The sequence below is a fragment of the Ctenopharyngodon idella genome, chromosome 1 (genome assembly GCF_019924925.1).
Source record: "Ctenopharyngodon idella isolate HZGC_01 chromosome 1, HZGC01, whole genome shotgun sequence".
NCBI lineage: Eukaryota > Metazoa > Chordata > Actinopteri > Cypriniformes > Xenocyprididae > Ctenopharyngodon > Ctenopharyngodon idella.
Genome location: NC_067220.1, coordinates 20,352,496 through 20,380,339, shown reverse-complemented (window position 1 = coordinate 20,380,339; position 27,844 = coordinate 20,352,496). Strand labels below are relative to the sequence as shown.

The 27,844-nt window shown below is 39.3% G+C and overlaps 4 protein-coding genes across 6 annotated transcripts in view; 3 read left to right on the top strand and 1 right to left on the bottom strand.

Moving 5' to 3' along the window:
* Positions 1–2,505, top strand: part of prom1b (prominin 1 b) — a 33,006-nt gene extending 30,501 nt beyond the window's left edge. For all 3 annotated transcript variants that reach the window (XM_051862632.1, XM_051862559.1, XM_051862724.1), the window contains 3 exons: positions 122–255; positions 758–794; positions 906–2,505. In XM_051862632.1, coding sequence (XP_051718592.1) covers positions 122–191 — 70 coding nt within the window. In that variant the 3' untranslated portion in view covers positions 192–255; positions 758–794; positions 906–2,505. The remainder of the gene's footprint in view (positions 1–121; positions 256–757; positions 795–905) is intronic.
* A 19-nt stretch (positions 2,506–2,524) lies between these two features.
* On the bottom strand, positions 2,525–8,104 carry zmynd10 (zinc finger, MYND-type containing 10). Its single transcript, XM_051863101.1, has 12 exons — positions 7,911–8,104; positions 7,687–7,795; positions 6,963–7,079; positions 6,799–6,852; positions 6,502–6,654; positions 5,933–6,021; positions 5,687–5,778; positions 4,694–4,866; positions 4,295–4,420; positions 3,920–4,041; positions 3,204–3,329; positions 2,525–2,972 (listed from the first exon to the last, which is right to left on the bottom strand). The coding sequence occupies exons 1-12, from the start codon at positions 7,994–7,996 to the stop codon at positions 2,873–2,875; spliced, it is 1,347 nt and encodes a 448-aa protein (XP_051719061.1). The 5' UTR covers positions 7,997–8,104; the 3' UTR covers positions 2,525–2,872.
* Positions 8,105–9,369: 1,265 nt separating this feature from the next.
* Positions 9,370–10,736, top strand: fgfbp2b (fibroblast growth factor binding protein 2b). Its single transcript, XM_051892481.1, has 2 exons — positions 9,370–9,474; positions 9,846–10,736. Exons 1-2 carry the CDS (start codon positions 9,370–9,372, stop codon positions 10,734–10,736), a joined length of 996 nt encoding a protein of 331 aa, XP_051748441.1.
* A 4,619-nt stretch (positions 10,737–15,355) lies between these two features.
* fgfbp1b (fibroblast growth factor binding protein 1b) lies at positions 15,356–17,737 on the top strand. Its single transcript, XM_051863660.1, has 2 exons — positions 15,356–15,880; positions 15,995–17,737. Exon 2 carries the CDS (start codon positions 16,005–16,007, stop codon positions 16,632–16,634), a length of 630 nt encoding a protein of 209 aa, XP_051719620.1. The 5' UTR covers positions 15,356–15,880; positions 15,995–16,004; the 3' UTR covers positions 16,635–17,737.
* The last annotated feature ends 10,107 nt before the right edge of the window (positions 17,738–27,844 follow it).

Sequence of the window (27,844 nt, the reverse complement as noted above, 5' to 3'; positions counted from 1 at the left end):
GACAGTTTTCTGTGCTTTTTTGGAGCTAAACTAAAGACTCCACTTTATTTTTTCTTTCCAAATTATACTGCCATTCAAAACTCAAAAGGTTTATTCACATATTAACCTGTATTTTTTTCAGTTATCCATCTTATGACACAATGAGGTGGTATCCTCGGGCCTCAGCCCCCCCGAGACAGCCTGACTGGTGACACAAATTCACACACACTTTACACACTTTCACACGGGGTATACAACCGCACATGCAGCCTACAGGTACAAAACCTTTCAACAGTTCATCTGTTCATCCATTATTTATCTTTTCATTGTCCATACATCTCCTCTACAAACACATTTGTTCATGTCAGTGTTCCTCTTGTTGATTCTGCTTCTTTTATTGCTGATGTCTAAACCTTTTTCTCACTTTGTGTTCATTCATTCTTTCCATCTTTCCACTTTTCTTTGCCACACATATTGTACCTATCAAGAATTCACAATTATTTCATGTTCTACAGTCATGTGCATGTGCAGTTACTTACGGATTCTGTTCTGCCACTGGTGTGACACATTCATGTTTCACCGAAATCATTTATGTTGTCACTGATCTTTCACAGTTCTTCCCGAAACATATCACACTGTTTATGTAGCATTGCATGACTTCCTGTCACTCCTGCACCTTTGATAAGTGTTTGCCTGACTCTTCATCTTTGTATAAATTAACTAGAATACTGTCATTTTTGTGGAGTCTTAGTGAATTTTTCTTCTTTTTTTTCTACAGTGGTGCTGAGAACTGGAGCTAAATAGAGCTTAGCAAGGTAAAACAATCACATTTTGTCACAGGTTACAGTATCTCAAGCTTTTAAGGCTTGAATGTTTTTTTTTTTTTTTGTCTAAATTAATGTTTGTTTGTTTTGTTTTTTTATCAGGGATTGTCAAGTCAGATTCTGAGGACGACAAATGAAGACAGGAAAAAAGGGAAATAGTTTTTTCCAGTTTCTAACAGTAAAACATACTCAGACCTTAACCGAAGAATTTCAAGCATATTCTACATACAATTCATCATACATGGTAAACAACGATGTGTTCTTTTTATACACTTTCAACAAGTTTTTGAAAGTTTTGTATGTATTTTGTTAATATCTTATTTTATAAAATGTCCTTTAGACATAATTGTGGGTACATCTAGATTTTGTACTGGTCTACTGTACAGACGATATAAAGGGACAAGAAAGGTCTGCGATATCTGTCTGCGCACTGTGATATTGTATTGATTCTTGATTATGAATCCATGAAATGGTGTTTCTGAACCAAACATCCCAAGTCTGATGGTCAAAGAAGATTCGGAAGCATTTACACTAGAAAATTAAGTACTACATTTATCAAGTTACCTTTTCCATTCTTTTGTGAAATGTTACTTTTTTCTACGTTTTATTGTTCAATGAATAAATCAAGTATTAGTTTCAGAAACGTTTCTTCTTAGTAAAAGAAAAACTATTTGCTAACGTTATGTTAAATGCACTGAAAAAGGCTCAATGTCTTTAAAGACAAATTATCTGAAGCCAATGTCCTAAAAGACTGATTGATCCTGTATGTTTGAAATGTCAGTACTTTTGATACAAGATAATTACACAGCTAAAAACAAAGGTAACACTTTATTTTAGTGTCCTTGTTACACATTACATGTACTCACTGTAGTAACAACAGTAAATTATGCATTTACTCATTTGGCAGAATGCATAATGACATGCAGCTAACCCTAAACCCAATCGTTAACCCTATAGTAAGTACATGTTATTTAATATTACTCAATACTTAAATGTATAATTACACTGTAACAAGGACACCTTAAAATAAAGTGTAACCAAAACAAATTACTATTATAGATCAGTTAATCTTGAGCAAAGATTTTTGTTTCTGTTGTATTTCTGTTTTATTCTTTTGAGTGTCTTACACATTTTTTTGTCCACATCAAAATAATGAAAATAGTTTAATATGTCCAGTGTGTGTAATTTCTTAAAATGCATGTCTCAGTAAAGCATTCAGTGTTCATACAATTCTACATAGTTCTATGTTGTACAAACCAAATGTTTTTCTTATATTCTAACAGGGTTTGTGAATGAAATTCAAACTGCTAAGTTCCATATCTGTTACATCTTTAATTGATACCCAAAAACCCAAACATCTCTCTCATGGCCTTTGTGTGACATGACAGGGCAACATGGGATCCCACTGTAAAATGGAGGCTGTGTGAAATTTATAAAAAAAAAACAAAAAAACAATCAGCTTAGAATGGTTTGTGGTGTCCTTTATAAAAGGCACAAATATAACAACTGGTCTTGGAATTTATTGTGCTTTTGCATCCATTTTAAGAAAGGATTAAAGTATGTTTAAAAGCTCCAGACACCATTCATTGTAACCACATGGAAAATAGTGGCAAAGACATTGTTCAAAGTTTCTTCTTTTTGTGTTCCACGAAATATTATTACAACAAATGCAATAAAGTTGAGTCAGTAAAAATCAAAGTGACTGGATCTCAAATGTATTTTAATTACATTAAGTATAATGGTTATATTTTAACAATTATCAATCAATCAATTTAATTGTGTGCAAATAATAGTTTTATGTCAAATATAACCATGTTCATGTGCATGCATTTACAAAGAACATGTACTATATATGAATGATTTCATCAGGAATGATTTAATTACTTTCTTTGAACACAATATACAAACAAGAGCAGCTAATGAAAGAAGACTGTCAGGAACAGTTTCTTGTATCTTTTTTCCCCTTTCCATTAGTGTCCATATAAATATCCATAGTGAATGTGTTCTTATGCACTTCTGAATCCCACAGCATCACTCTCTCCATCCCTTTCATTTAGCAGTGCTGTAATTCAGCTGCTGATGTTCAGTTCCTCCTGTAGTCTTTGTATGGCTTCTGCCGTAAGTTTGCATGCAGGCTTGTGCTTGGACCAGTGTTTCACCTGACACTCTCTACAGAGAAACACCAGACAAACAGAATTATTAACAATCATATAATCCTGAACAAATACTGACAAAGCCAAAACATGAAAGAGCGATTCTAATGTATTACTCTGCACTTCATCTAGTTTATACATTTAGGACATTAGTATAGTAAAGAACTAATTAGTCACATAAAGGGGTAAAATCTAAAAACAAACAAAACAATACATTTTGTCAGAAAGCCAGCATGTGTTGCTTCACCTGTTGCAGTACCACTCCCCCTGACAGCGGGAGCAGCGTTTTGCACCCGTTCTTCCACAGGCTCCACATTTGGGTTTGTCTGGGATTAGATTCTCCATCACATCCAGATTATATGTTTGCGCCAACCTAATCAGAAGGGCGCAGATAAACAATTCTATCATGACAACTCTCAGAAGATTTTTAGCATGGTAATGGATATGACAATGTTAATGTATTTGGCCTTGGCGGAATAAATCGGCTACGCTGCTCCTGTTGATTATTGCTGTTGTTGAAGATTATTGTTGCTGCTTCAGAGCAAGTACAGGAACTTGCTACTGCCAATAGAAACACAGATATGCTGCTGTGGCATGTAAGACATATGCTGCTTCACAAAGAGCATATATAAAATTAGCCATAACAGATCTATACAGGTGGAGTTGAGGAAGGTATAGGGTTTCAGAGGAACTGCTTTAGTAAAAGCTAACCAGCTATTTAAATGTTAAGCAGCAAGCTCATTGGCTGCAGATATGACAGGAACCAATGAGAATGTAAAAGTTAAACGATTTAAATGTCATCAGGTTGCATCAAGGACCCATCAGCCTGCACCATCTAGAGTTTCATGACAGAACTTGGTATTTATACAGAATATACGCATACTGTTAGACTAAAATTTTATAACTGTACCTCATCTTCTCATCCCTTACAATAGGGATTTCCAGATACACATCAATTCTCACCTGCTAGCTTGTTCTCTTAATTCACTTTCAGAGGGGTTAAAAACATGCGTCACTTGGAATTTGGCTATGGCTTTCCACTTGTTGCTGTTCTCCATCACAATATTATTCCATATCTCTGGCACCTAAATAAATGAGAAAGGTGTTTTGTTTTTGTTCATTTTGCCTTAGGTAACCAAATAGACATGTTCCGATCTACTGTTCAAAAGTTAGGATTGGTGATATTTTTTTAATTGTAACAATGTAAAAGTCTTAACTGTCACTTTTGAACAATTTAATGCATCTATGCTGAATATAAGTATTAATTTATTTTAAAAATATTACTGACCCCAAACTTTTGATCAGTAGTGTACTGTATGTGTGCATTAGCTGGAGTACCTGTTCCAAGATTAGATCTTTTTTAGGGGCCACTGGATCTGTGAGAGCAAGCTGACTGAGGAACTGCTTGAGATCAAGTAGATTTGGTAACTGATCTATCACAACCTCTGTCAAAAACCCACAAAGCTGCACACAGAGTCATATAAAGAAACATAAAGATAGATAACTGGAATTAAATAAATCATATACGGTGTCAAAGAACACGTACATATCCAGAGACTGTATAAGACCTTTAAGGCTATGAGAAAATGTATAATTCAGCATGGAATAAAGTGCCTCTTCTTCCAATATTTTGTGTTTCACATGTATATATGTTTACATATACCCATTTAAAACACTACAGGAACCCTATAATGGCTCAGCCAGCAATGATACTGCCCCAACTATGTAAAGTCTTACCTTTAAAAGTTGTGCTTTGTTAAAGCTATTGAAATCATATTTTCTTTGGCAGTCTGGTTTGAGCATCAGGTTCAGTAAAGCCATCCACACCTGGCCATCATGTTTATTTAACTTTAGCTGATCTTCAGGCAGGACGGGCCTCCATTTCCCCTCTGTGTATTTCTCCAGTGTACCTACATGGGAGAAAAAGACTATGCAGTCAAAAATGTTACTGACCAATCCTACCTTAACAAATGTTGCTGTCCGTCATATTATCAGACAAGTATGGAAGCTTGTTTCCACCATGGAATAAAAAATAAAAAAGGTAATTGCAACACAATTCTGACTTTTTTTTCCTCGCAATTGCATATTATATCTCACAATTCGGACTTCCGGCGATTTGAGTTATATTTCTGCAATTGTGAGAAAAAAGTCAGAATTGTGAGAAATAAACTTGCAATTGTGAGTTATAAAGTCTAAATCTCAAGATATTAACTTTCAATTGCAAGAAATAAAATCACAGTTGCGAGATATACACTTGCAATTGCAAGAAAAAAGTTAGAATTGCAAGTTATAAACATGGAATTGCAAGAAATTCAGAATTGCAAGCTGCAGTTACCTTTTTATTTTTTATTCCGTGGCAGAAATTAGCTTCCATAGACAAGCCTTTGCTCTTTTCTAATGTAAATCTATGGAAGTGTTTGGACAGATTTAAGCACACAATAATTCCAGCCTATATCTGTGCATATGATTTTTGTCAATTAAATTGTGTCCCATTTTATGAGCACTTTTCCTGAAAAAAGTGCTGCTCATAAAACTATTTGATCCATTCCTATCCTATGTGACATTGTGTAAAGCTTGTCTGAGGGAGCACAAAGGGGGATGGAGCTTAGGGTCAATTGCTGGTGTTCTGTAATTTGATCCCTATGTATTCTGATTGTGAGAGGTTCTTGAATGAAAAAGAAAATAAATATATGATCACATATACGCTCAAAACACAAGGGTGAATCTAACCTCTGTTCCAGGGGCAATGTTCCACCAACTGTACCAGCACACAGGGCATATTATGAGTGCACAGCATCCTCGACAGCACACTCAAACTCAAACTACATTAAAAGGGGAAATTTCAACATTCATTAGTAGGCGCATGTATTTAGAGTGTAAATATATTTCATCATTTATTTGTATTTAAATACGTATTTTTAACATTTGTTTTATGTAAAATGTTTACTGTTGTCTCTTTAAGTAACCAGTATTTACCTCTCAATGTGATCAGTGATGTAGCACAGTACTGACAGAGCCTTGATAGAGATTTCAAACTCTAACATGTCACTTTGTCTTTGCAGATCCTGCAACAAACATTGTACAAGTTCTGCTAAATCTAATGTAAATTATGCTTTTGATAATGAGTTTAAATAACATTTGCTGTAATGCTCAAAATGTTAGACGCACATTTTGGTAAAAAGATAACAGCTACGGTTAACTTTTAAGAGTAAAAGCCCGTTAACACCAAGAATAATAACTATAACAATAACTATATTATCGTGCACACGAGCGGACGATAATGTTCTGTTTATTATAAGCGCTTTGTCATCCGCCACTTTAAATGCTCGAGCCCTTTAAAGTAGGATGGATTCTGATTGGCTGTCATTGTATTTATTATTCATCAAAATTGTTCTGAAAGTGTTATAGTTGTGGTATGAACTGCTATTCTTCTATATTTCAAATGATTTTTTCCACCATATCTTTATCGTTTTAGAACCATATCTTTATCGTTATCATTATAGTTATCGTCCTTGGTGTGAACGGGTCTTAAGAGTGTTCTTTACCTGCACAGATGCCGTGTCTGACAGCTCTGTGTGTGTAATTCGGTCCTCAGTTGGGATCTCTCCAGAGACAGAACGTCCTGCCAGCAGTGTGAGTTTGCGATGACAGTAATCAACTAAATCAAGCACACTATCACCAGCAGCTTCACTGGACTCCTGAATGTGTAACACACAAACACACATTAACATTTAGGTTAACATGTATAATGCGGTCTTAATTTCTAGGCCATCTACTTTAGGTGCAAACAATACAATTCTTTTTGTAAAAAAAATAAAAATCTAGATATAAGAAAACCTTACTTTGTGGTACATAATTGTCTCCAGCAGGTTTATAATGGTGGCTTCATGGTGAATCTGAAATTAGGAGAAAATGTAATGACCCAAAGAGACTGGAAGAAAATGTATTTAAATAAGAGCCTGGCATGGTTTTGAAAACTAGGTCATTGGAAGCTGAGTCCACTTACCACCATATAGAGTAGAAATGTGCTTTTTGGATTAAAGTCCTGGAGTTTGCAAATTATGGGTAACACTTTATGTTTCCAGACTTCTGTAAGTATCATTGCATGTATCAGTGTGGGTATCTGAGAAAAGTCCAAAAACAGCAGCTGTCATTCATTTATTCATTTACATGTTTTCATCGGTGTATGCAAAAAAAAAAAAAAAAAAAGTGGGAAAGTGGGAAAGTTGATCAATGATCAAGAGATGATTGAGCACCCTCACACACATATACTTATTGCCATTCATAAATTTGGGGGCAGTAAAATTTATATTATCGAAAGAATCTCTTGCTCACCTAGGCTGCACTTATTTGATCTAAAGTACAGTAAAAACAGTAATATTGTGAAATATTATTACAATTTAAAATACTTTATAATTTATTTAATATTATAACAATAATAACTAATATAATTATTATATATGATACATATATATATAATAAATTATATATATATATATACATATATATATATATATATATATATGTATATGTATATACACACTATGTGAATTTATTATTAACTTAGAAAAATCAATATCATTAGAAAATCAATAATAATAAATACAGTAAAATATTTGGAATTAATAGTCCATTTTTATAATTTATTTGTAATTATGCTCAGTACTTTGCATGAAATTGGTACATTAACCCACTTTCCCAACAAATTACACCGATAAACAATCAATTACCTTTCCAAGAGAAACAAAGAGGTCTTTTATGAATTCCTCCTGATTGGAACTGGCATTCAGAATAGCTTGCATATTCAGCTTCTCAATGAATTCATGTTGGCGAAACCACCTACACACACATACACACACACACACACACACACGACAGTAGTAATGGCATTGGTATCCTAGATCAACGTGTTTATCTTAGTTTACCGTTACTTTTATATTAGATATTCACGTACCTTGGGCTTCCGATATCACGAAGTGACATATTCTCCAGACTTTGAATATATCCTTCAGCTTCTCCGTGTAGAAGTACTGAATCCATCGGTTTTTAAATGTTAAAAATGTGTCGAATGTGAACAATCAGGTTTAAACCTGTCGGCCACCGCTCTATTAATTCTACTACAACAATCAGCGCGGATAACGCCTTCCGTTTCGTCACTATGGTTACAGGTACACACTGAGTGCGGAAGTGACGGAGTTCTAATTACACTGATGTTGGTTGGTTATTTGTATGCCAGAGTTCAATAGAAGATGGTGAAAATTGTATTTCAATAAAAACATTTAGGAATACAAATGCGTTTTCTTAGTTTGTTATTCATAGGCCTAACAACTAAGGTTTTATTATCCCTGAAAAACGTTTATCATTTCACTGATCATTTCAGCCTATTTCTGTTTACTTTTTTTTGTGTGTGTCTTTGACATTTTTTAAGTCTGCTAAATATCAGCCAAAATCATTCAACCAAAATCATTAAATTATATGGTCCTCTTCACCTCTTCACTCTTGTTCAGCGTTTTCATTTTTTTCTCTCAGATGCTAAAAGAGCGCATGATTTCCTGTTATACAAAATGAATGAATAACCTATTTAATGAGGTGAGCATTATTTACTTCATGACTGGCTGTACAGCATTTTAGCAAAATATTGTCCCAAACCTCTTATAAATGCGTTAAATGTTTACTAAGTCTGACTAAAGGTGCCAACAGGCATTAGAGCTGGAGTGACCACCCAGAAACAGTAGGCTAAACACACTTTGTCTTAAATGGGGAGTCCACATCAAACACATGATTATATCAGTATTATTAGGTTATTATTATTATTATCTGTGAAAGATTCTCTTAGTAAATAAAAACTGACCATAAATTCATTTAGTCTAACTGTTTATATTAAACTCATGGTGCCAGATGTACAAAGTGTAAAAAGAATGACCAACTATAGCCTGGCAAGCTTTCTTTTATTCCTACAAAATTCCTACAAAATGATTGCTCTGGTGGACAAAAAAGACATCTGCCTTGCTACATTTTGTTTAAAAAGTTTATTTGAAGTGCAGAAAACTACTCACATGCTGTTAAAAGTTATGATTTACAGCATATGTGTATTGTAAGATAATATGTATGAGTTTCTTCCTTTCCTTTTAGCTTCTAATGTTTATATAACTGATCTCTGCAGTAGCTAAAAGTAGGCAGCCATATTCATTGACTGTCTTTGTTTAAAAATAAAAATTTCCCATGACTCCTCATAAACCATACTACATTTAATTCTTCACGTAAACCAGACACTAACCACAGTGAAGTCGACAAAACATAAATGGGTTCCAGGTGAATTACTCCCCTTGTCTCTTCTTGTGAAACTAAAATGTCTTTGACATCAATAGTCAATAGCCCGCTTATGTTAGCACGTATAAGGCCATGAAGGTTCCATGAGTCTAACCACACCCATGTCCCTCCCTCAAACCATCAACACACACTCAGAGAAGAAACCGAACCACAAAACCACCTACACAAAACACACAAATACCTACACAGTCTCATAGCAATTCGTATCTATTTTATGTTTTGGCAAATTAGAGGCTAAATCGTATGATCTCATTTATACATTTTCGGTTTGCTTACACCTGATTGATTTAAGGGTGGACCTTCAGGCTTACTTTTTTTCATGATTCAGATTGTGAAAATTAATATGAAACTATTTTGTAAAATAGTTACGTTTGTAGTGAGATCAGGTTGCAAATACTGTACCAGACAGTGGACCATGCATTTATTATATTACAGGCATACACTCTTGAAACCACTTACACACTGATCCCACATAGAATAAATTGCTCATATACACACACACACTTCTCTAAAGATTCCTACAATTAGTTCTTTCAGGCACCTCCTGACTGGAGACTAGAGGCCCCCCAGTCTTGATGGATGTGTGCACTCTGCCCTGCTCAAAGACCCCTTTGTGGGACTTATATTTATAAAGCCAGCCTGCACCTTCTGTTCAGTCCCTTCTTACACTTCCATCATGAGAGCCATATGCAGTGCCGCTCTCCTTCTGGTCTGCTTCATTTGGGCCATCAACGCTCAGGCTCAGAACAGCAGCAACCAGGGGAACAGCATTAACCACATCGAGAGCACCCAACACAGCCGACAGCAGCAGCAGCCGAAAGGAAACATCTGGGATGAGCCCATTCGTTTCAGCACCAAAGCAAAAGATACCTGCACCATGGTGATCTCTGGCCAGACCAACTTCACCAAGCTGCGTGTCTCCTGCAAGAGCAAGGGCAAGTCATACTGGTGCGACTTCCTGGGCAAACCGAACCTCTGCAGATCGTACAACAGCAACCCTCAGCACTTCTTCACTCAGATCATGTGGGATATGAGGAAGCTCCACAATGCCTGCCAGGGACCACGAGTGTACAAGCCACAGATGTGCCGCTCTGCTTCGGATGAGGTCCAAATGGCATTCCACGCCTCTTGGCCCAAAATCTCCTTTCCAAAACCAACCCAGGCTTCTCAGAACCAACAAAAGCAACAGCAGCAGGTCAAGTCCAGCATCACCCCTACCAAACCTCCCAGCCACAAGCAGCAGCCTAAACCACAACAACCAGCCAAACCAGCCTCCAAACCAGTCAAGCCCGCCGTTTCCAAGCCTGTTCCACCACGTAAACCTGCAAAGACCATCACAGCGAGACCCACTGTGGCAGAGGAGAGTCAAGCAACCAAGATGGCAGAGGAATACTGCTGGAAAAGTCTCCAGGGCGTCTGCGCATACTTCATTAGCTGGTTTCAGAATTAATTCATCACCACCTTTGGTAAGCACATTGTTTTATAGTATAACTAGTCAATGCTTGTAGGATTGTATGCAGAAACTCTAAATAAAGATATACTAACTATATGAAGTAACTGTATCGGTAAATAAACTGGCTTGAAGCAACTACAGTACATCACTCAGATGCACAAACTGCAGGTATTTTACATAAAACTAACTCCTGTAATTGTTAACTTTGGTTTGAGGACTAGTATTACATTAGTTTAGTGCATCATATAAAAGACTGTGATTCAGAAGCTTTTTAGTACAAAAAGCTGCAACTGTATGCAGTGGAAAGTGAACAGAAAGAGGGGTAGCCACAAAGCTAACTCAATGAAATATTGACTGCTGCTTTACACACACCTGAAGCCTTTCTAATCAAATATGAACAACATATTTATGTTACACCTCCTCAGTTTTCCTAAATAACCCCAATAAAATTTGTTGGAGAAGTAAATACTAATTTCTATTTATTTTTGTTCATATTTTCATCTTTTCTATCACTCTTTTTCTATTCTTTGTAGGTTAACAGTGTCAGAGACTTTCAGATTGTCTGATCACCGGCCAAGTGTTTTCTCAAGGGACCTGTGTGTGTGTTTGTGTGTGTGTGTGTGTGTGTGTGTGTGTGTGTGTGTGTGTGTGTGTGTGTGTGTGTGTGTGTGTGTGTGTGCGCGTGTATGAGATAATGTGATTATGACTGCACTTGTGTGCTTATGTTTGTTTTTCTATGTGAGTCAATGTGTGTGCTAATTGAAAACAAAAATGAAAAAAGAAACTTAAAACGTTGAAAATGTTAAAATGTTGTTTAATAAAAACATATTTCATAATTCTCTGTATATGGTGTCTGAACAAAATCAATGTTACAATTTTTTTTATTTGCCTGCTTACTTTCATATCTAGACACAAAGTACAATACAAACTAAAGGTTCTTTATTGACATCTATGGTTTAAAAGGTTCTTTAGATTATTATCTTATTAGATTATTTTTTCCTAAGAAAAAAATTGTTCTTTTAAGAAGTTTACTTTCTTAATTTTTATTTTGTGTGTGCAGTAGACATGCATTGATGCTCATGAGAACAATAATTTTGATAGGATACATTTTTCACAATATAGTCTCAAGAATAACATGTAAATCTGAATCTAAAAATTGAAATAGCCTCAGTAATCTCATGCAGCAAATAGTTACATCAATTTCCAACTAAATTATTTTGAGAAAAAATCTGGTGCAGATCTAACCTGATTAGCAAAGGTTCTAATAAATTGACCTAAATTAATGCATAGTGCTAAACAAAAATCAAATGTCATTAAAAAAGATCAGCTTTTTCTAGAACAGAGAAAAATAAGGGGTGGGGTGGGGAGTTTCAACGCAAGTATGATTTTTGTTTTACACGACATGTTAGAGCACATCAACAACACTAGGGGGCAATGTTACATGTAATTTAAAAAGACTCAAATAAACTGTTTACAAAACCCATGTGATTAATGGTTGTTTCATGGAAGTGAAGCAATCTGTTAGCATTGCCATTCATCTGACTGGCAGTTAGTCTACTTGGTCAAACAGAATATTTTGAGTCAATCTCCTGAGCTGAGTAATCACTCTCAAGCATCTGATCTGGAAAGTTACCGCTGACCGGCCAGTGGCATCACAAGAACATTCACAGTCACAAACCTTTTATTATTGACTATTCTGAACTGTATCATCAAAGGCAGCAGTCTGGGAAAAATGTCATTTTAAAAGGCCTCCAAAAAGAACCAGACTCTGTGAAACATCTATTGTACTATAATAAAATATTAGCAATTTATTTAAATGTTGCTTGTAATATATATATATATATATATATATAGTGTAATTAAAGGGACAGTCCACCCAATACAGTCAATGGAAACGGAAACTGTTTGGTAACCAACATTCGTCAAAATATCTTCTTTTGTGTTCAGCTTAAGAAAGAAATAATAAGTTTTTTTTTTTCATTTTTGTTTGGACTATCCCTTTGTGACAATAGAAACGGTTGTTTCTATTACTGTTGCAATAGGAGCCTGTCAATGGGGCACTACTGATTAAACCCATGTGAGTAAGTGTAGCATTTGAGTTCAAATAAAGCATAAGAGACCAGATAAAACACCCTTTAAGTCAGGGGTGTCTAAACTCGGTCTTGGAGAGCCACTGGCCTGCAGAGTTTAGCTCCAGCTTACTTCAACACACCTGCCTGGAAGTTTCTAGTATGCCTAGTAAGACCTTGATTAACTGGTTCAGGTGTGTTTAAAAGATTAGTTCACTCCGGAATTAAAATTTCCTGATAATTTACTCACCCCCACAAGCATTTGTGGTGAAAAAGTATATACATATTTTTTTTTTTTTAGAAAATGACTGATCATTTCACTAGATAAGACCCTCGGCTGGGATCATGTAGAGCCCTTTGAAGCTGCACTGAAACTGTAATTTGGACCTTCAACCCACTGGTCCTTGGTGAAGTCCACTATATGGAGAAAAATCCTGGAATGTTTCCTCAAAAACCTTAATTTCTTTTCGACTGAAGAAAGAAACACATGAACATCTTGGATGACATGGGGGAAAGTAAATTATTAGGAAATTTTAATTCTGGAGTGAACTAATCCTTTAATTGAGGTTGGAGCTAAATATGCAGGACACTGGCCCTTTAGGAGCAGGATTGGACGACCCTGCTTTAAGTCATCTGCTATAGCAGGGACTAATGGGGCCATGCTAACAAGAAGCCAAAGCTAAAACCCTAGGGTTACAAAAACAGACTGGATTTTCTAAATTTCACACTGCCATGTCGATCTGTAGACAGCTTCTTTTTTATAGTATATTCTATAAGCCTTTGGCAAACTTCTAACCAAAAGAAAGAAGAATGCTTGTATTTGCATTACAAAGAGCTCAAATCCCTCCAGATCCCTGTAATCAATCTGTTATGTTTTGAATATGTTGCTCAGCTGGAAGATGACATACCTGTCTAACACAACTGGTCCTGTATGTCAGTGTTGCACAATTTTTTTCTGCCTTAAAGTCACCATGAAATCAAAATTGGCAATTCTTTTTATGGAATATTGCAGTTTATTATAAATGATTTATCAGTGCACTTTCATGTGCCCTCATAATATTAAATCAAAATAACTTTCCCTTCCTCTTGCAACCACATCTCTTCTCTTCTCTGATGACGTGTTTAGGGGCGCGAGTGCGGGACAATCTGTCACTCACATGAGATCACAGCAATAGCAAACCTACAACCATCCAACAATCCAATCAATTCCCGATAGACAAATTCCCGATAGTCCTGCACTACATTTTTTCTTGTTTGAGAAGCCGTTTAAAATCTGATTTATGTCACAATAGAAAAGTAGAGACTATCACAACTTCCGCTTCATGCCGATCCCCACAGTGAGGCTCAAGTGCCACTTCAATGACCAAACAATAATTCATACTATGATATATCATTTAGCATTTTCGCTAATATTATTAGTCAAAACCATATATTTTCTGTTTAACAGAGCAACTTTCCAAATACCCCTGGAACCTGGTACACCCTTGGGTACACAAGTACATTGGATATCACTACTCTGTCTTAACTCTTTAACACAGCCCATTCCCTTCCTGTAAATTGGGTCATAGTAAAATGATGTCATGTGAAGATGAGCTCATATCAGTAAAAACAATCACACTCAAGTTCACTGACACAAACTTACCTTTATCAATGTGTGTGTGTGTGTGTGTGTGTGTGTTACATTTACTGATAACCAGCACTGATCTAGAGATAGCTATAACAACAAAGAAATATTCCTTGGTTGTACAATTTCTTCTTTTGATCCTTTGGTAAATAAGTAATGAAGAAGCACAATGAAACTGGACTTTTATGAATGACTCATTGTCATAACTCAAAAACTGCAGCTTGCATATTCCACACAAAACATGCAACTGTAAAGACTTACACATGTAAATGATATTTTAGTTATTTTAGTTAATATACTGTTAATGTTTTTTATTAATTTTTTGAATTTATTTTTATTTTATATTTTCTGTTTTCATTTTAAATATATTTATATAATTTTATTCATTTTTATTTTAATGTTAATTTTAGTACTTCAACTTAATGAAAATAGAAATCTTGCCTTGTAAACTAACTAATAAATAAATAAAATTTATTTTATTTCTGTTAATGCTTATTTTTTTCAAGTAACTAAAATCTTTTAATTAATGATTTTATTTGTAGTTAATGATAATAACCCTGAGTAAACACGTGTAAAGACTAAATGTCTGAAGGACGTGAAAATACAGTACAATGCAAATACATCTTAAATTCTTGGTCATGTTTTTTGTCTCTCTGTACCCATATTTCTCTTCCTCTAGCCCTCAAAAGTGGCCTCCATTCATTAAACTCCAGCAAACATTCCACGAGTTTCTACAGATACACAACACCCTAGGAAGACAAAGAGTCTTTGCACTAGTGTTGTTGCACTAACACTCATTTTACACTAATTGTGTGCAAACAAGATGAAAATGCAACATGAATGTACAGTTAATCATTTTAAAGTACTTTCATTTGATATAGAGAGGAGGAAGCATGGTGGTATGGTCATATACTATATGTTCTGCTATAAACATTTTGTAAGTGGGTCATTGTGAGTGTGCACTCATGTGATGAGGGTGAGGGGTCCCTGTGATTGTGTTTTTGTGGCCTAATTTATAACTGAAATAGCATAAGCATTAGCCCAATATAGCATGTCTAACCATTGTTACATGGAATTCAGGAACAGGTTAGGGTCTTGTGAGGCTCCAGGGAACCAGCTGCTTGGAGGCCCTAGGTTTTACATACTTTTGCATACTTTCATATTTTATTAAAAAAAAAAAAAAAAAAAAAAAAATGCCCGAGGACATAACAGCTTTAGCAATCTTTTAGTTCAGCCCCCTATAAAAATGCAAATATATGAATGACGCAAGCAGTGGATTCATGCACGTATGCAGGAGCACATTTAAGGGCTTTTCTCGTGCATGAGAGAATCTGATTGTGCTGTAGTAAGTGGGTGTGTCACTCAACATATAAATACGACGCGTGACTTCATTTTGACGTAAACTAGTCAGGGAACCTCATCACCATCTGTCCTCATAACTGTTATTGGTAAGATCAATTAACTTTTTGATGTAAATTTAAATCTATTTACTATAAGCCTGTTGCATCATTTTAAATGCAATAAATGACATGTTATTGTATCTCATAATTAATGTTTCTTAGGTCGTTGGAAATGAAGGCAATATCTCTTCGTGGGTCTTTCGCGCTCGTGCTGTTCCTCGCGTGTCTTTCACAGCTCATCTTTACTGCTGATAGCATTAGAGGAGAGAAAGGGAAAGGAAAGAGACAAGAGCGTCGAGGTGATGATAACATCTCGGTATTCAAAGGAAAGTTCACACCTAAGGACAAGGCGCGGTGCTCGTGGTTGGCGCGCGGAGAGAAGGACAAGTACACCATGAATGTTACATGTAAGCCTGGAAAAGGGGATGGATTCACCTGTAAATACACTGCCAAGCCTTCGACGTGCACCGAATATGGGTCTAATTCAGAGGGCTACTGGAAACAGATCGCCAGATCACTTAAAAAGCAGAAGAAACTTTGCAAGGATCCTCGCGCACTGATCCGGGCGGGCATGTGTAAGCGCGCGCCACTGGATGCGCATTTCAAACTCGCCGAAACGTCACAAGCAAAACCCCCCAAGACAGATAAGACACCTATAACCACGAACACAACGCTTCCGGACAATAAGCGCCAGTGCACGGAACGCACTGACCACAGTGAGAACGCCAAAGAGAAGTGTGGAGATTCCTGGGCGAGTTTTTGCGCGTTTATCTTTACTATGATCCAGAGCGGAGACTGCTGAGAGCGCGCGCTTTTACTGACAGCCCCCGGTGTATGTATGTATGTATGTATACGTTTGTTGGTACTTTTGTTATAGGCTACTACTGATATTCAAGTTTTTTTAAAAGATGTAAAACATCATGTTTTTTTTTTTATTGTAAAAACAGAAAAAGTCTACTGATTCTGACAAAGGGGCATGTGGGTCAAGATGCCACCTGGCGTAAGACGGTTCCACCACTTTTAGTTTTTGCCTTGACCACAGTGGCACTAAATGTAATGTCTGAAAGATACCGTTTTTAATGCTGACATTTATTCTAAACAAATCATAATGATGTGTGTATTTATATTATATTAGATATTAAAAGTTGTTATTTATATTTATTAAATGGGAATTTGGTATGAGTAAATTTGTGAGAAGAAAACTTTGTTTGGTTACATTTTATTTTGATGGTCCCCTTTAGATATTCTGTTGACACATAACGCTGCACCTACATATCAACTAACTCTCATTAGAGTATTAGTTTTAGTGTTAGTAGACTTTTAGGGGTATGATTAGGGTTAGTAAAATAAAGGGTTAAGGGTTAGTAGAATAAGCATGTACTTGCAAAGTTACTTAGTAGAATGTCTGTTGGGGGTCCATCGCTATAAAGGGTTAGCAGATATTAAGCAGACATACTATACTCTAATGAGAGTTAGTTGTCATTTAGGTGCAAAGCCAACAGAATGTCTAAAGGGGACCATCAAAATAATGTTATTTTTTGTTTTTATTCTGAGGTGAAAAGTTTAAATAGACCCTTGGAGCACAATGACCCCCTCAGTGGTGTAAGGCCCCCAGTGGCATTTCGTTGCTGGTATTATTCATGATTATCATAAATAAGATATTTTATATAATTCCATGAATTTACATTTTAACAAGTGGCAAGATGTACCCTAACATAATTTTGTGCTTTAATAATAATAATTTGGATCATCCTTCATCATCAACATCATCTTCATCATCATCTTGTACTTATATCCAAATATGGTACACTCTTAAATGTTTGTTTTTTTCATTCAACTTCATTCCACCCATTGTATTGCATTGTACTGTATTTATTACATGCAAAATAAACGTGTTGAGAGACACCCTGCTCCTGTGATATGGCCACAAGATATTTCGTGACGATACAAGCTTTAAATACAGCTTTGAGGCAGAAGTGATTAACAAATATAAACCTTAATTTTAAATGTATCTTCCTGAATTGTTGGGAAGCCTCTGGGGATGTTCTCAGATCTCAATGTTCTTTTTTCTCAGGCTCTCCAAAAACCCTCCTCATACACGCTTCATAAACTTTAATTGTCCATGAAGCAGCAGAAGAGATAAGATTCCAAACAGGTGTCTGTGTGTGTGACATCTGGTGCACCTCACAAAGTGTGTGTGTGGTTCACAAAATGTCCCCACAAAGATGGCAATATCCGAAATCCCATGAGGAAAACAGCATGTTTTTTGAAAATGTAAAAATGCAGAAAGTTCTCTGTAATGGGTAGGTTAGGGGATAGAATATAGTTTGTGCAGTATAAAGCCATTATGAATATATGGAAAGTCCTCATAAAACATCAGTTTCTTCATCAGTTTCACCTCCAGTCTTACACACAGACTCTTTCATGAATCCACACACTTCTGCAAAGATGTCTTTTATCAAGTCCTTGGAAATGTGCTTATGTGTTTTAAAGGCTTGGCTATTGATAGGGTGGTCAGATTCAGTTTAGTATTTAATATGATATGTTATCTAAAGGAACAATGTTTTAGAATAAAAGTATCTTTCTAAAATCAGAATGAATCAAGTTAGATTTGAAAAAGGGGGAAACATAAACCATTTTTACACTAATGCACTGCAGTAATGAGTAATAAGTGTGTGATTGGTTGACAATATTTTGTTCTTATATATTATGTATATAATATATTGTTTATTGTTTTCAATATTTAGTTTTTATATATTTAATTTTTATAGTGTCATATCACCATTTTCTATGACATCTTATGGTAATCTCCTCCGTAAGGAACGCTTACATATTACATATTCGAAGATTACATATTAACCGGGCAGGGAGTCAAATTATGAATACACAAAGTGACAAAGTGTTACTTTGTCTCTAAAACAAATGTACACACATTATAGTCTTAAACTAACCCTTGGCTTTTTGACCCCAAATGATGATTTGTCACATGTGTTGATATGCTGTCATATAATTGGAATGTACTATTTTTTATCTCATAAATCATGGTGACATGATTATGGTCAAGGTTCCCCTTGACAGGAAAAAGGGGGTTTGCAATAATAATAATAATAATTAATACCTACTTTTATTCAGGAAGAATGACTTAAACTGATCAGATTGACATTACAGATTTTTTACATTGTTACTAATGATTTCTTTTTCCAAAAATGCTGTTCTTTTGAACTTTCTATTCATCAAAGAATCCTGAAATGAATCACATTTTCCACAAAACAAAAAACAGACTCAGGCTCAGTTTATGGTCAAGCCCCTCTCTGTTCGTAACAGGGGACAAAGGTTTGCTACATTTTGACTGGATCTTGGTGGACTAACACCATCAAAAAAGATGCTAGGACAACACCCAGACACCTTTTAGAGGGCAAGAAGAAGACCTCTGGTACCAAGCCTGGGAAGGACAGGACTTCTCATTGATTCTCATTGTTCAGTTTCTGCTCTTCACCCATCTATAGACTAACTCCTAAGGTCTTGGTCTGTGACTGCCATAAAAAATTCCTCAGGACCTCCAGATGCAGCAGTAGTGGGTGAAAGAAAAAGATCACAATGATTCATCCAAATCCATTCATAATCATAACTATGTTTGGAAACCTTAAAACTGATGTAAATTACACACATCCATTTCATACTTATTCAGAGAAATAAGTATTCTCAGTGACAGCTATTTGTAATGCAACATCTTACACAAATTCAGCTGTTAATGTACAAATGAATGAATGCATGGCAGTTCAATCTTTTTCCATCATGTTTGGTCTTTATTTGTTTAGAATATTGCCAAAGGTATTCTGGTGGTGGTTTGGAAAGTGGCAAATGCATTGGTAAACTTTAAAGACACTTTAAAGACTTCCAACTGTGTGCTTTATGCAAATGAGTTCCACAGGGGAAAGAAGGGTGGGTCACACTGTGTGTGCCCCCTCTGATGCCAGCAGCCAATTGCAGCACTGGAATGGAGAAGCACCAAACTGCAATCTCCTCCTCATTGGAAAGGGATAAAGTACTCTTTCAACAGACACTCCTTGTTCTGAGTCTCAGGCCTGCGAAGGTGAGACATAACAGATACACTGCAACATTCAGAGCCTCTGGTTCATCTATAGAGACAACAACTGATTCCATGATCTGATCTCTAGAGCTTGTAACAGCAACAGATATGACCACGTACTGAGTCTCCAGCCTGTGAGGAAAGAGACATTAACAAACACTACGTTCAGAGTTTTCGTCCAGTGAGACAGTAACGACTACTCCCATCCCAAGTCTCCATGCCAGAGAGACAAAAACGGGCTGACCAAGTTCTGAGTGTCTGGCCCAGAGAGGCAGAAGATACACAGAGACATTTGCAATAAGGTTAAGCTCAGGAGAGCAAACCTTCACTTCAAGGTTCCTTTTTCTGCATGTTCCAGATTTTAGGACCCATTGGTGCTCCAGGATATCAGCATCCCACAGAGCTTTGTGTTCAAGTTGTTGAAACGGATTCAGCTCCTCTCCCCACTGCATTGTCACCCAGCACAACCAGGGGAAAACATCGCAGCCATCAGACTGCTCAGTCAACAAACGTGGAACATAAATATCACTTTACCAAAACTCTTTCCATTATCAGTATCAGATTTTCTAATTTACATTAGAGGTAATATAGCTGATGCTAGATGCATAATAAGGTTCTTCACCTTATTAGTTTCAGAGAAACAACAATTAATCTTTCCATAAGATAACATAACTCTTCCATAGCCACACCCAACTTAATCACTTGTAATTTATGTATCTTATGCACTTTATTCCTTCATCATTCATAGTATTCATAGTTGGATGATGACATCACTGTTTACTCCAGTGCTGATATAGATAAATTAACTAAATTAATAACTATTGATTTTTACATCTGAATGTTACCATTTCCTGAGGTAAACTGTAATTTATTTTCACTAATTAGTCTATTTTTTATTATTTGCTTCTCTTTTTGTTTGTTAAATAAAAGATTGTTATGGTTATAAATTTTTGAACAGCAAAGAGGTGTTGTGTCATGATTCTGGGTCTGGAGACGGGCAAATCAACGTCTCCCCTAGTTTTTAATGTTCGTTTCTATTTCTGCCCCTAGACCATAAAAATGGAAACGTAACATAATAAAATGTATTTTATTACACTTGTGTCTTCCTTGAGATAATAACACAGAAGAGGCTCTACAAGTCATAAATCTCACCAATCATTCTGATAAATCAGCTGACCAACTCCAGTTTACATTAATTCTAAATAAATGAAAAGCACCTGTTGGGAGTGTTCTCATACTGCCAAAGTAAAAGACATTGACTGGTGCTCTAAACTAAGAGAGGGGGAAGGTGGTCATCTGATGTACTCATCATAACCACACCTTAAGTGACGTGTGATCCAAAAATCACAATGTTAGAAGTGGCGTGAGTACCAAACACTACATTACTTAATGTCCTTGGATGGGCAAAAGTAAAATCACTACAGATGAATGGCATCCACTATCCAGTGGGGCAATCTTTGTTTGGAGACAGCCTTCCCCTTCTGCAGACAAAGAGCTGATCAGATCTTCTGAAGCTCTGTGTGCAGCCAAAGTATATGCACAAAGTTCACACTGGGCACAGCAGAGACAGGGCCGGGTCTCCCTCGTCACAAGAGAGGGCTTGCAGGTTCACTACTTGGTCCCTGAGGGGCGTAGTGGGAACGTTGGGTACCATTTGGGTCCCTAAGGACCTGCCACCCACTGTGTCGTGGTTTGCTGCTATTGCAGTCACATACAGCTTGAGGGTAGAAGCGGACAGCTGCTTCTCTAGGCCTTCTTGGAAGAATGAAAGCACTGACCTGACTGTGCACCTTCATGGATCCTCCCCCCGAAAGGAACACCACATAGCGAAAAGAGGCCACTTTTTAGGCATATAGCTACCTGGTAGAGGGGGCTCTAGCCTGTGTGATAGTGTCTACGAAGGCTGGTGGCAGACCTCTTAATTCCTCTTCATCCCATCCAGGGACCAGAAATGGAGGTCTGGGCATAGGTGCTAGATTGTGCCTGCCCCTGAGAAAGAAGATCCTTCCTCAGGGAGATTCGCCAGGGAGTGGCCAATGCCATCAGCATGAGCTCTGAGAACCAAGACATGTTGGGCCAAAAGGACACAACCATCAGGACTTATTTTTCTTATCTTGCACAGTGTCTGTGCAACGAGGCTCACTGGGTGAAATGCGTACTTGCGCAGGCCCTTCAACGAATTCAACGAAGCTTCTAGGCAGAGGTGAATGGAGAAAGAAGCACAGACACATCCTCTCGGCTCTAAAGAATAAATCTGATTGAGTGGATGCATGCGACTCCTTATACCCATATGACGAGGGAGTGGCATTCAAATTCCACTAGCCAATTCTCAGTGGCTTTTTTTGAAGTATCAGATGTGTTTTATGGGGACTTTCCACAGACATAATGATTTGTATACTGTACAAACTGTATATTCTATCCCCTAACCCTAATCCTACCCCTAAACACAACCTTTTGCAAAACTTTAGCAAATTTTGCATTTTTACATTTTCAAAAAACATCACTTAGTATGGTATTGTTACGTACAGAAGGGAGCGGAGACACTGGTAAGTGTAAACAGAGTTTATTGAAAGACAACAGAGCGTGCAGGCAGAGTGCAGGTGAGTTGAAGCAGGTGGATATGTTGACTGGACGTGATACTGGATCTGATACTTGTCTTTGTTTTCTCAGGGAGCGTGGATGCAGATTGACGTAGAGCAGACGAACACACTGAAACTCACAGGAGATGTGGAGACACAAGGAATCACAGAGGACGCTGGAGTAAGTAGTCGTATAAAGGAGTCCTGAAGGTAAGCATAACAGGTCAGTATGCATTAACGAGACCGGACAGAGAGTGAGTGTTCAGGAGTGTGTTTTATGCTGCTGTGGTGATGAGTGCTGATGAGTGTCAGGTGTGGCTGGTTAATACTCAGGAGAGGGAGTGCGTTGTGATTGGGTGAGTGTAGAGCCTGGCGTGTCTGTGACATTACCCCCCCCTCCACGGTCCGCTCCTGAGGACCGCAGACCCCGACGTCGTGGTGGTCGACCTCTGCCACGAGGAGCTGGTCTGTTGGGATGTCTGGCATGGAAGTCATCAAGGAGACTTGGATCAAGAATATCATTCCTAGGAACCCATGATCGTTCTTCGGGACCGTATCCTTCCCAGTCCACCAAGTACTCTAGGAACCCACCACGACGCCGGGAGTCCAGAATGTCTTTGACTTGGTAGGCCACGCCGTCATCTACGATGAGTGGAGGAGGGGGATCTTCGGTGTCGCCAGGCTCTGTGGAGGGAAGAACAGAGGGATGGTGAGGCTTCAGAAGTGAAACGTGGAACACTGGGTGAATGCGATACTCAGGAGGGAGTTGCAGGTGATAGGTGACAGGGTTGAGTTGCCGGATGATGGTGAAGGGGCCAACGAATCTAGGACTCAGCTTCCTACAGGGCAAGCGCATCTTGATATCCCGGGTTGACAACCAAACCTTCTGTCCTGGTTGGTAGTTGTGTGCGCGGGAACGTCGAAGGTCGGCTGTCAACCTGCGCCTGCGTAGGGCTCGTTGGAGTTGCAGATGCGTCCCAGACCCTCCCAGACCCTCTCGCTCTCCCGGAACCAGTAATCCACCGCCGGGACGTCTGATGGTTCCCCATCCCAGGGGAACAGTGGGGGCTGATAGCCGAGCATGCATTGAAAAGGAGTAAGACCTGTGGTGGGCTGACGGAGAGAGTTCTGGGCGTACTCGGCCCAGCCCAGGAACTGGTTCCAGGAGTCCTGGTGACCGTGACAGAAGGTACGTAGGAAACGGCCGATCTCCTGTATCTTCCTCTCCGTCTGCCCGTTCGTCTGTGGATGGTAGCCAGAGGAGAGACTTATGGCCACACCTAGGAGTTTGAAGAAAGCCTTCCAGACTCAGGAAGTGAATTGTGATCCACGGTCAGATACAATATCTTCAGGTAATCCATAGTATCTAAACACATAGTTGAACATTAGCTCAGCGGTTTCCATAGCTGTGGGCAGTCCAGGCATGGGAATTAGTCGACAGGACTTGGAGAACCTATCTACTATAACCAGCACGCAGGTACATCCGTTGGAGACTGAAAGGTCAGTGATAAAGTCCACTCCTAGGTGTGACCAAGGACGAGTGGGAACGGGCAGAGGTTGGAGTTTACCGGAGGGAAGATGGCGTGGACTTTTGGAGATGGCACATTCCCTGCACCCCTGTACGTACCTCCTGACGTCGGATGTCATATTTGGCCACCAGAAGCGCTGTTTTAACAGCGAGAGGGTCTCGTTGACCCCTTGGGTGGCCAGTGCCCAGTGAAGTATGTGAAGAGTGAATCAAGGGGGTGCGTCGTGCTCGTGGAACATACTTCAATCCAGGGGGGCAACCCGGCGGGATGTTGGCGGAGGCATTGGACTCGGGGGGCGTCTCTTCTGACCAGGAAATGGGACTAACAAAGAGTTTTTCGGGGATGATGGGCTCTGGGTCATCGTTGCTTTCTTCAAGACTGTGAATGCGGGACAGGGCATTGGCTTTTACATTCTTTGATCCAGGACGATAAGAGATGGTAAAATTGAATCTCATGAAAAACAGAGCCCATCTTGCTTGGCGGGGATTCAATCTCTTGGCATCCCGTAAATACCCCAGGTTCTTATGGTCAGTCAGGACCACAAATGGATGTTTCGTTCCCTCAAGCCAATGCCTCCACTCCTCCAGGGCGAGCTTGATGGCGAGAAGTTCTCGGTTGCCGATGTCATAATTTACCTCTGCCGGGTTGAGTTTCCGGGAGAAGAAAGCACATGGATGGAGTTTCCTAGGATTCCCCTGCTGCTGTGATAACACCGCTCCCACTCCGGTGGTTGAGGCGTCGACCTCGACGACGAAGGGGAGATCTGGGTCAGGGTGAGCCAGGAGGGGAGCGGTTGTGAACGCCGTCTTGAGGGCTTCAAAAGCTTGAGTGGCGGCTGGAGTCCAGGACAGAGACTTGGGCTTATTACGGAGGAGGTTGGTGAGTGGACTGGTGATGGAACTGTAGCCTTGGATGAAACGTTGATAGAAGTTTGCAAACCCCAGGAATCTTTGTAATTCTTTTACAGATGTGGGAATGGGCCATTCTTTTACTGCAGTAACCTTCCTCTCGTCCATGCGGACGCCACTGCGATCGATGTTATATCTGAGAAATTGCATTGAGGGCTGATGGAAAGTGCATTTCTCGGCCTTTAGGAAAAGGTGGTAGTCCCTCAGGCGTTGGAGGACCTCCTCAACGTGCTGGCGATGTTCGGCCATGCTCCGGGAGTAGATCAAAATGTCGTCAATGTAGACCAGGACGGACTTGTGCAGGAACTCCCAGAGCACCTCATGCATGAAGTCTTGGAATACGGAGGGGGCGTTGACCAGTCCGTACGGCATGACAAGATATTCATAATGGCCAGTAGGTGTCACAAAAGCTGTCTTCCATTCGTCCCCCTCACGTATTCTGATGAGGTTGTACGCGCTGCGGAGGTCCAACTTGGTGAACACAGTGGTGCCGCGTAGATGTTCCAGAGCTGATGGGACGAGAGGAAGGGGGTAACGGAACTTGATAGTGATTTGATTGAGAGCTCTGTAATCGATGCAGGGCCGCAAGCCTCCGTCCTTCTTCGCCACGAAGAAAAAGCTTGAAGCAGCAGGGGAAGTGGACGGTCGGATGTAGCCTTGTTTTAGAGCCTCGTCGATATATTCCTCCATGGCTTTCTTCTCCGGGACGGATAGGGAATATATTTTCCCCCTGGGCACTGGCTCACCTGGGATGAGGTCGATGGCACAGTCCCATGGCCAATGGGGAGGCAGCTTGGAGGCTTGTTTCGGACAGAAGACATCACTGAAGTGGGAATAACAGGCAGGAATGTCAGTAGAGCGTTTTTCAAGTGGACTTTCCACTGTAGTAGCACAGACTTGGATTTCTTTGGAACTTGGAGAACTGAAAACTGGGAACTCAGGAAAACAGTCTTGGAAACATTGATTACCCCACTTCAGGATCTCTCCTGTCCTCCAGGAGATGGTGGGGTTGTGCTGCTCAAGCCATGGGCACCCTAGAATCACGTCAGCTGTTGAATCCTCCAGAACCAGCACCTGGATCTCCTCCATGTGGAGAACTCCAACTTGGAGAAGAAGTGGTCCCACGCTGTAACGTACTTTCCGCAAGGGTTTTCCAGTTACAGCGTGGATCTGGTAGATCTTCGGCGTGGGGGTTGTCTTGAGGTTAAGCTGGCGACAGAGGGCTCCGGAGATAAAGTTTCCAGCTGACCCAGAATCGAGGAGCGCACTGACTGGAAGACAGAAATCAGCAGCAGTAAGTTTTACAACAATTGTGAGTGGTTTCATCTTATTCATTGTGGGCAGAATGACACTCACCATTGGCCGAACTGGACGAGTGGGGCATTCAGAGATGTAATGCCCAGCACGGCCACAATATAAACAAAGATTCTGGGTCAGCCTCCTCTGTCTAATCTCTCACCAATTGATGAATCCCAAGCGGGTCTTCCAAAAACTTCCTTGAAGTGGGAAATGAAACTCGACAAGGATAATACAACAGGATTATTCAGATTCCAGAGAGGTTCAGCCCATCGAAGCGCCTTTCCATCGAGTTGAGAGATTATGAAGGCCACCTTTGATTTATCATCCGGGTATAAGTGCAGTTGCATCTCCAGGACCAGCGTGCACTGCAAGAGGAATCCATTGCAGTCCTCCGCCAGACCAGTGAAGGGCGCCGGTTTGGCCATGGGACTGGCGGCCGCAGATGGTGAAGGAGATGCAGCGGTGAATGCGGAAGTGCTCGCTGGTGTTGTTACCGTGGAAGTGCTGGTGAATGTGCGTCATAGTGCATCAACCGGGTCTTGAAACGGGTCCGGATTGCTCATGTTGGTTGTTCAGACGGTGTAGGTCCGGTCTTCTGTTACGTACAGAAGGGAGCGGAGACACTGGTAAGTGTAAACAGAGTTTATTGAAAGACAACAGAGCGTGCAGGCAGAGTGCAGGTGAGTTGAAGCAGGTGGATATGTTGACTGGACGTGATACTGGATCTGATACTTGTCTTTGTTTTCTCAGGGAGCGTGGATGCAGATTGACGTAGAGCAGACGAACACACTGAAACTCACAGGAGACGTGGAGACACAAGGAATCACAGAGGACGCTGGAGACAGGTAAGTAGTCGTATAAAGGAGTCCTGAAGGTAAGCATAACAGGTCAGTATGCATTAACGAGACCGGACAGAGAGTGAGTGTTCAGGAGTGTGTTTTATGCTGCTGTGGTGATGAGTGCTGATGAGTGTCAGGTGTGGCTGGTTAATACTCAGGAGAGGGAGTGCGTTGTGATTGGGTGAGTGTAGAGCCTGGCGTGTCTGTGAAAGATATATAATCTGTTTTTTTTATGGTGACCAAAATGTCCCCACAAGGATAAGGATTTCAGATATTACCATCTCTGTGGGGATATTTTGATCCCATAACCTAGGGTTACACACACACACACACACACACACACACACACACACACACACACCTATGATATTGCCAAGAATGCTATTACAAAAGCAAAGCATAAATGACTATTTCCAGCCTCTACTCTGATTACTTAAATCACACACACACCTTTCCTGAAGATCTCATGAAATGTTCCACTCCCACTGAAGTATGAAACACTTAACATTATATAACTAAACCCATAATGAAACTCATTCTTTTCACCAAAAGGCCAAATAATTGCTCTGTCACATGACCGTCTATGACATTTCCTCTAGCAGCAATACTTTTTCTTTCATTTTAATTTCCCATGACCACTTAGACAGACACACACAAAAACTGAACATGCATGTCCATTCTGTGATAAATCCTCAAATCTGGGTGGTCGAGCATGTGTGCCGTAGTGCATGTGTGAACATGTGTAAGACAGCAGATGTGCTCATGATT

Excerpts from the sequence above, each read along its gene's own strand:
- zmynd10 (XM_051863101.1), bottom strand. The coding sequence starts at position 7,996 with ATGGATTCAGTACTTCTACACGGAGAAGCTGAAGGATATATTCAAAGT. Across the intron at positions 6,853-6,962 it reads CATTTCTACTCTATATGGTG|ATTCACCATGAAGCCACCAT; the intron begins GTAAGTGGACTC and ends TCCTAATTTCAG. Across the intron at positions 5,779-5,932 it reads ATCACTGATCACATTGAGAG|TTTGAGTTTGAGTGTGCTGT; the intron begins GTAAATACTGGT and ends CTTTTAATGTAG.
- fgfbp2b (XM_051892481.1), top strand. The coding sequence starts at position 9,370 with ATGAGTCTAACCACACCCATGTCCCTCCCTCAAACCATCAACACACAC. Across the intron at positions 9,475-9,845 it reads AACACACAAATACCTACACA|AGGCCCCCCAGTCTTGATGG; the intron begins GTCTCATAGCAA and ends ACTGGAGACTAG.
- fgfbp1b (XM_051863660.1), top strand. The coding sequence starts at position 16,005 with ATGAAGGCAATATCTCTTCGTGGGTCTTTCGCGCTCGTGCTGTTCCTC.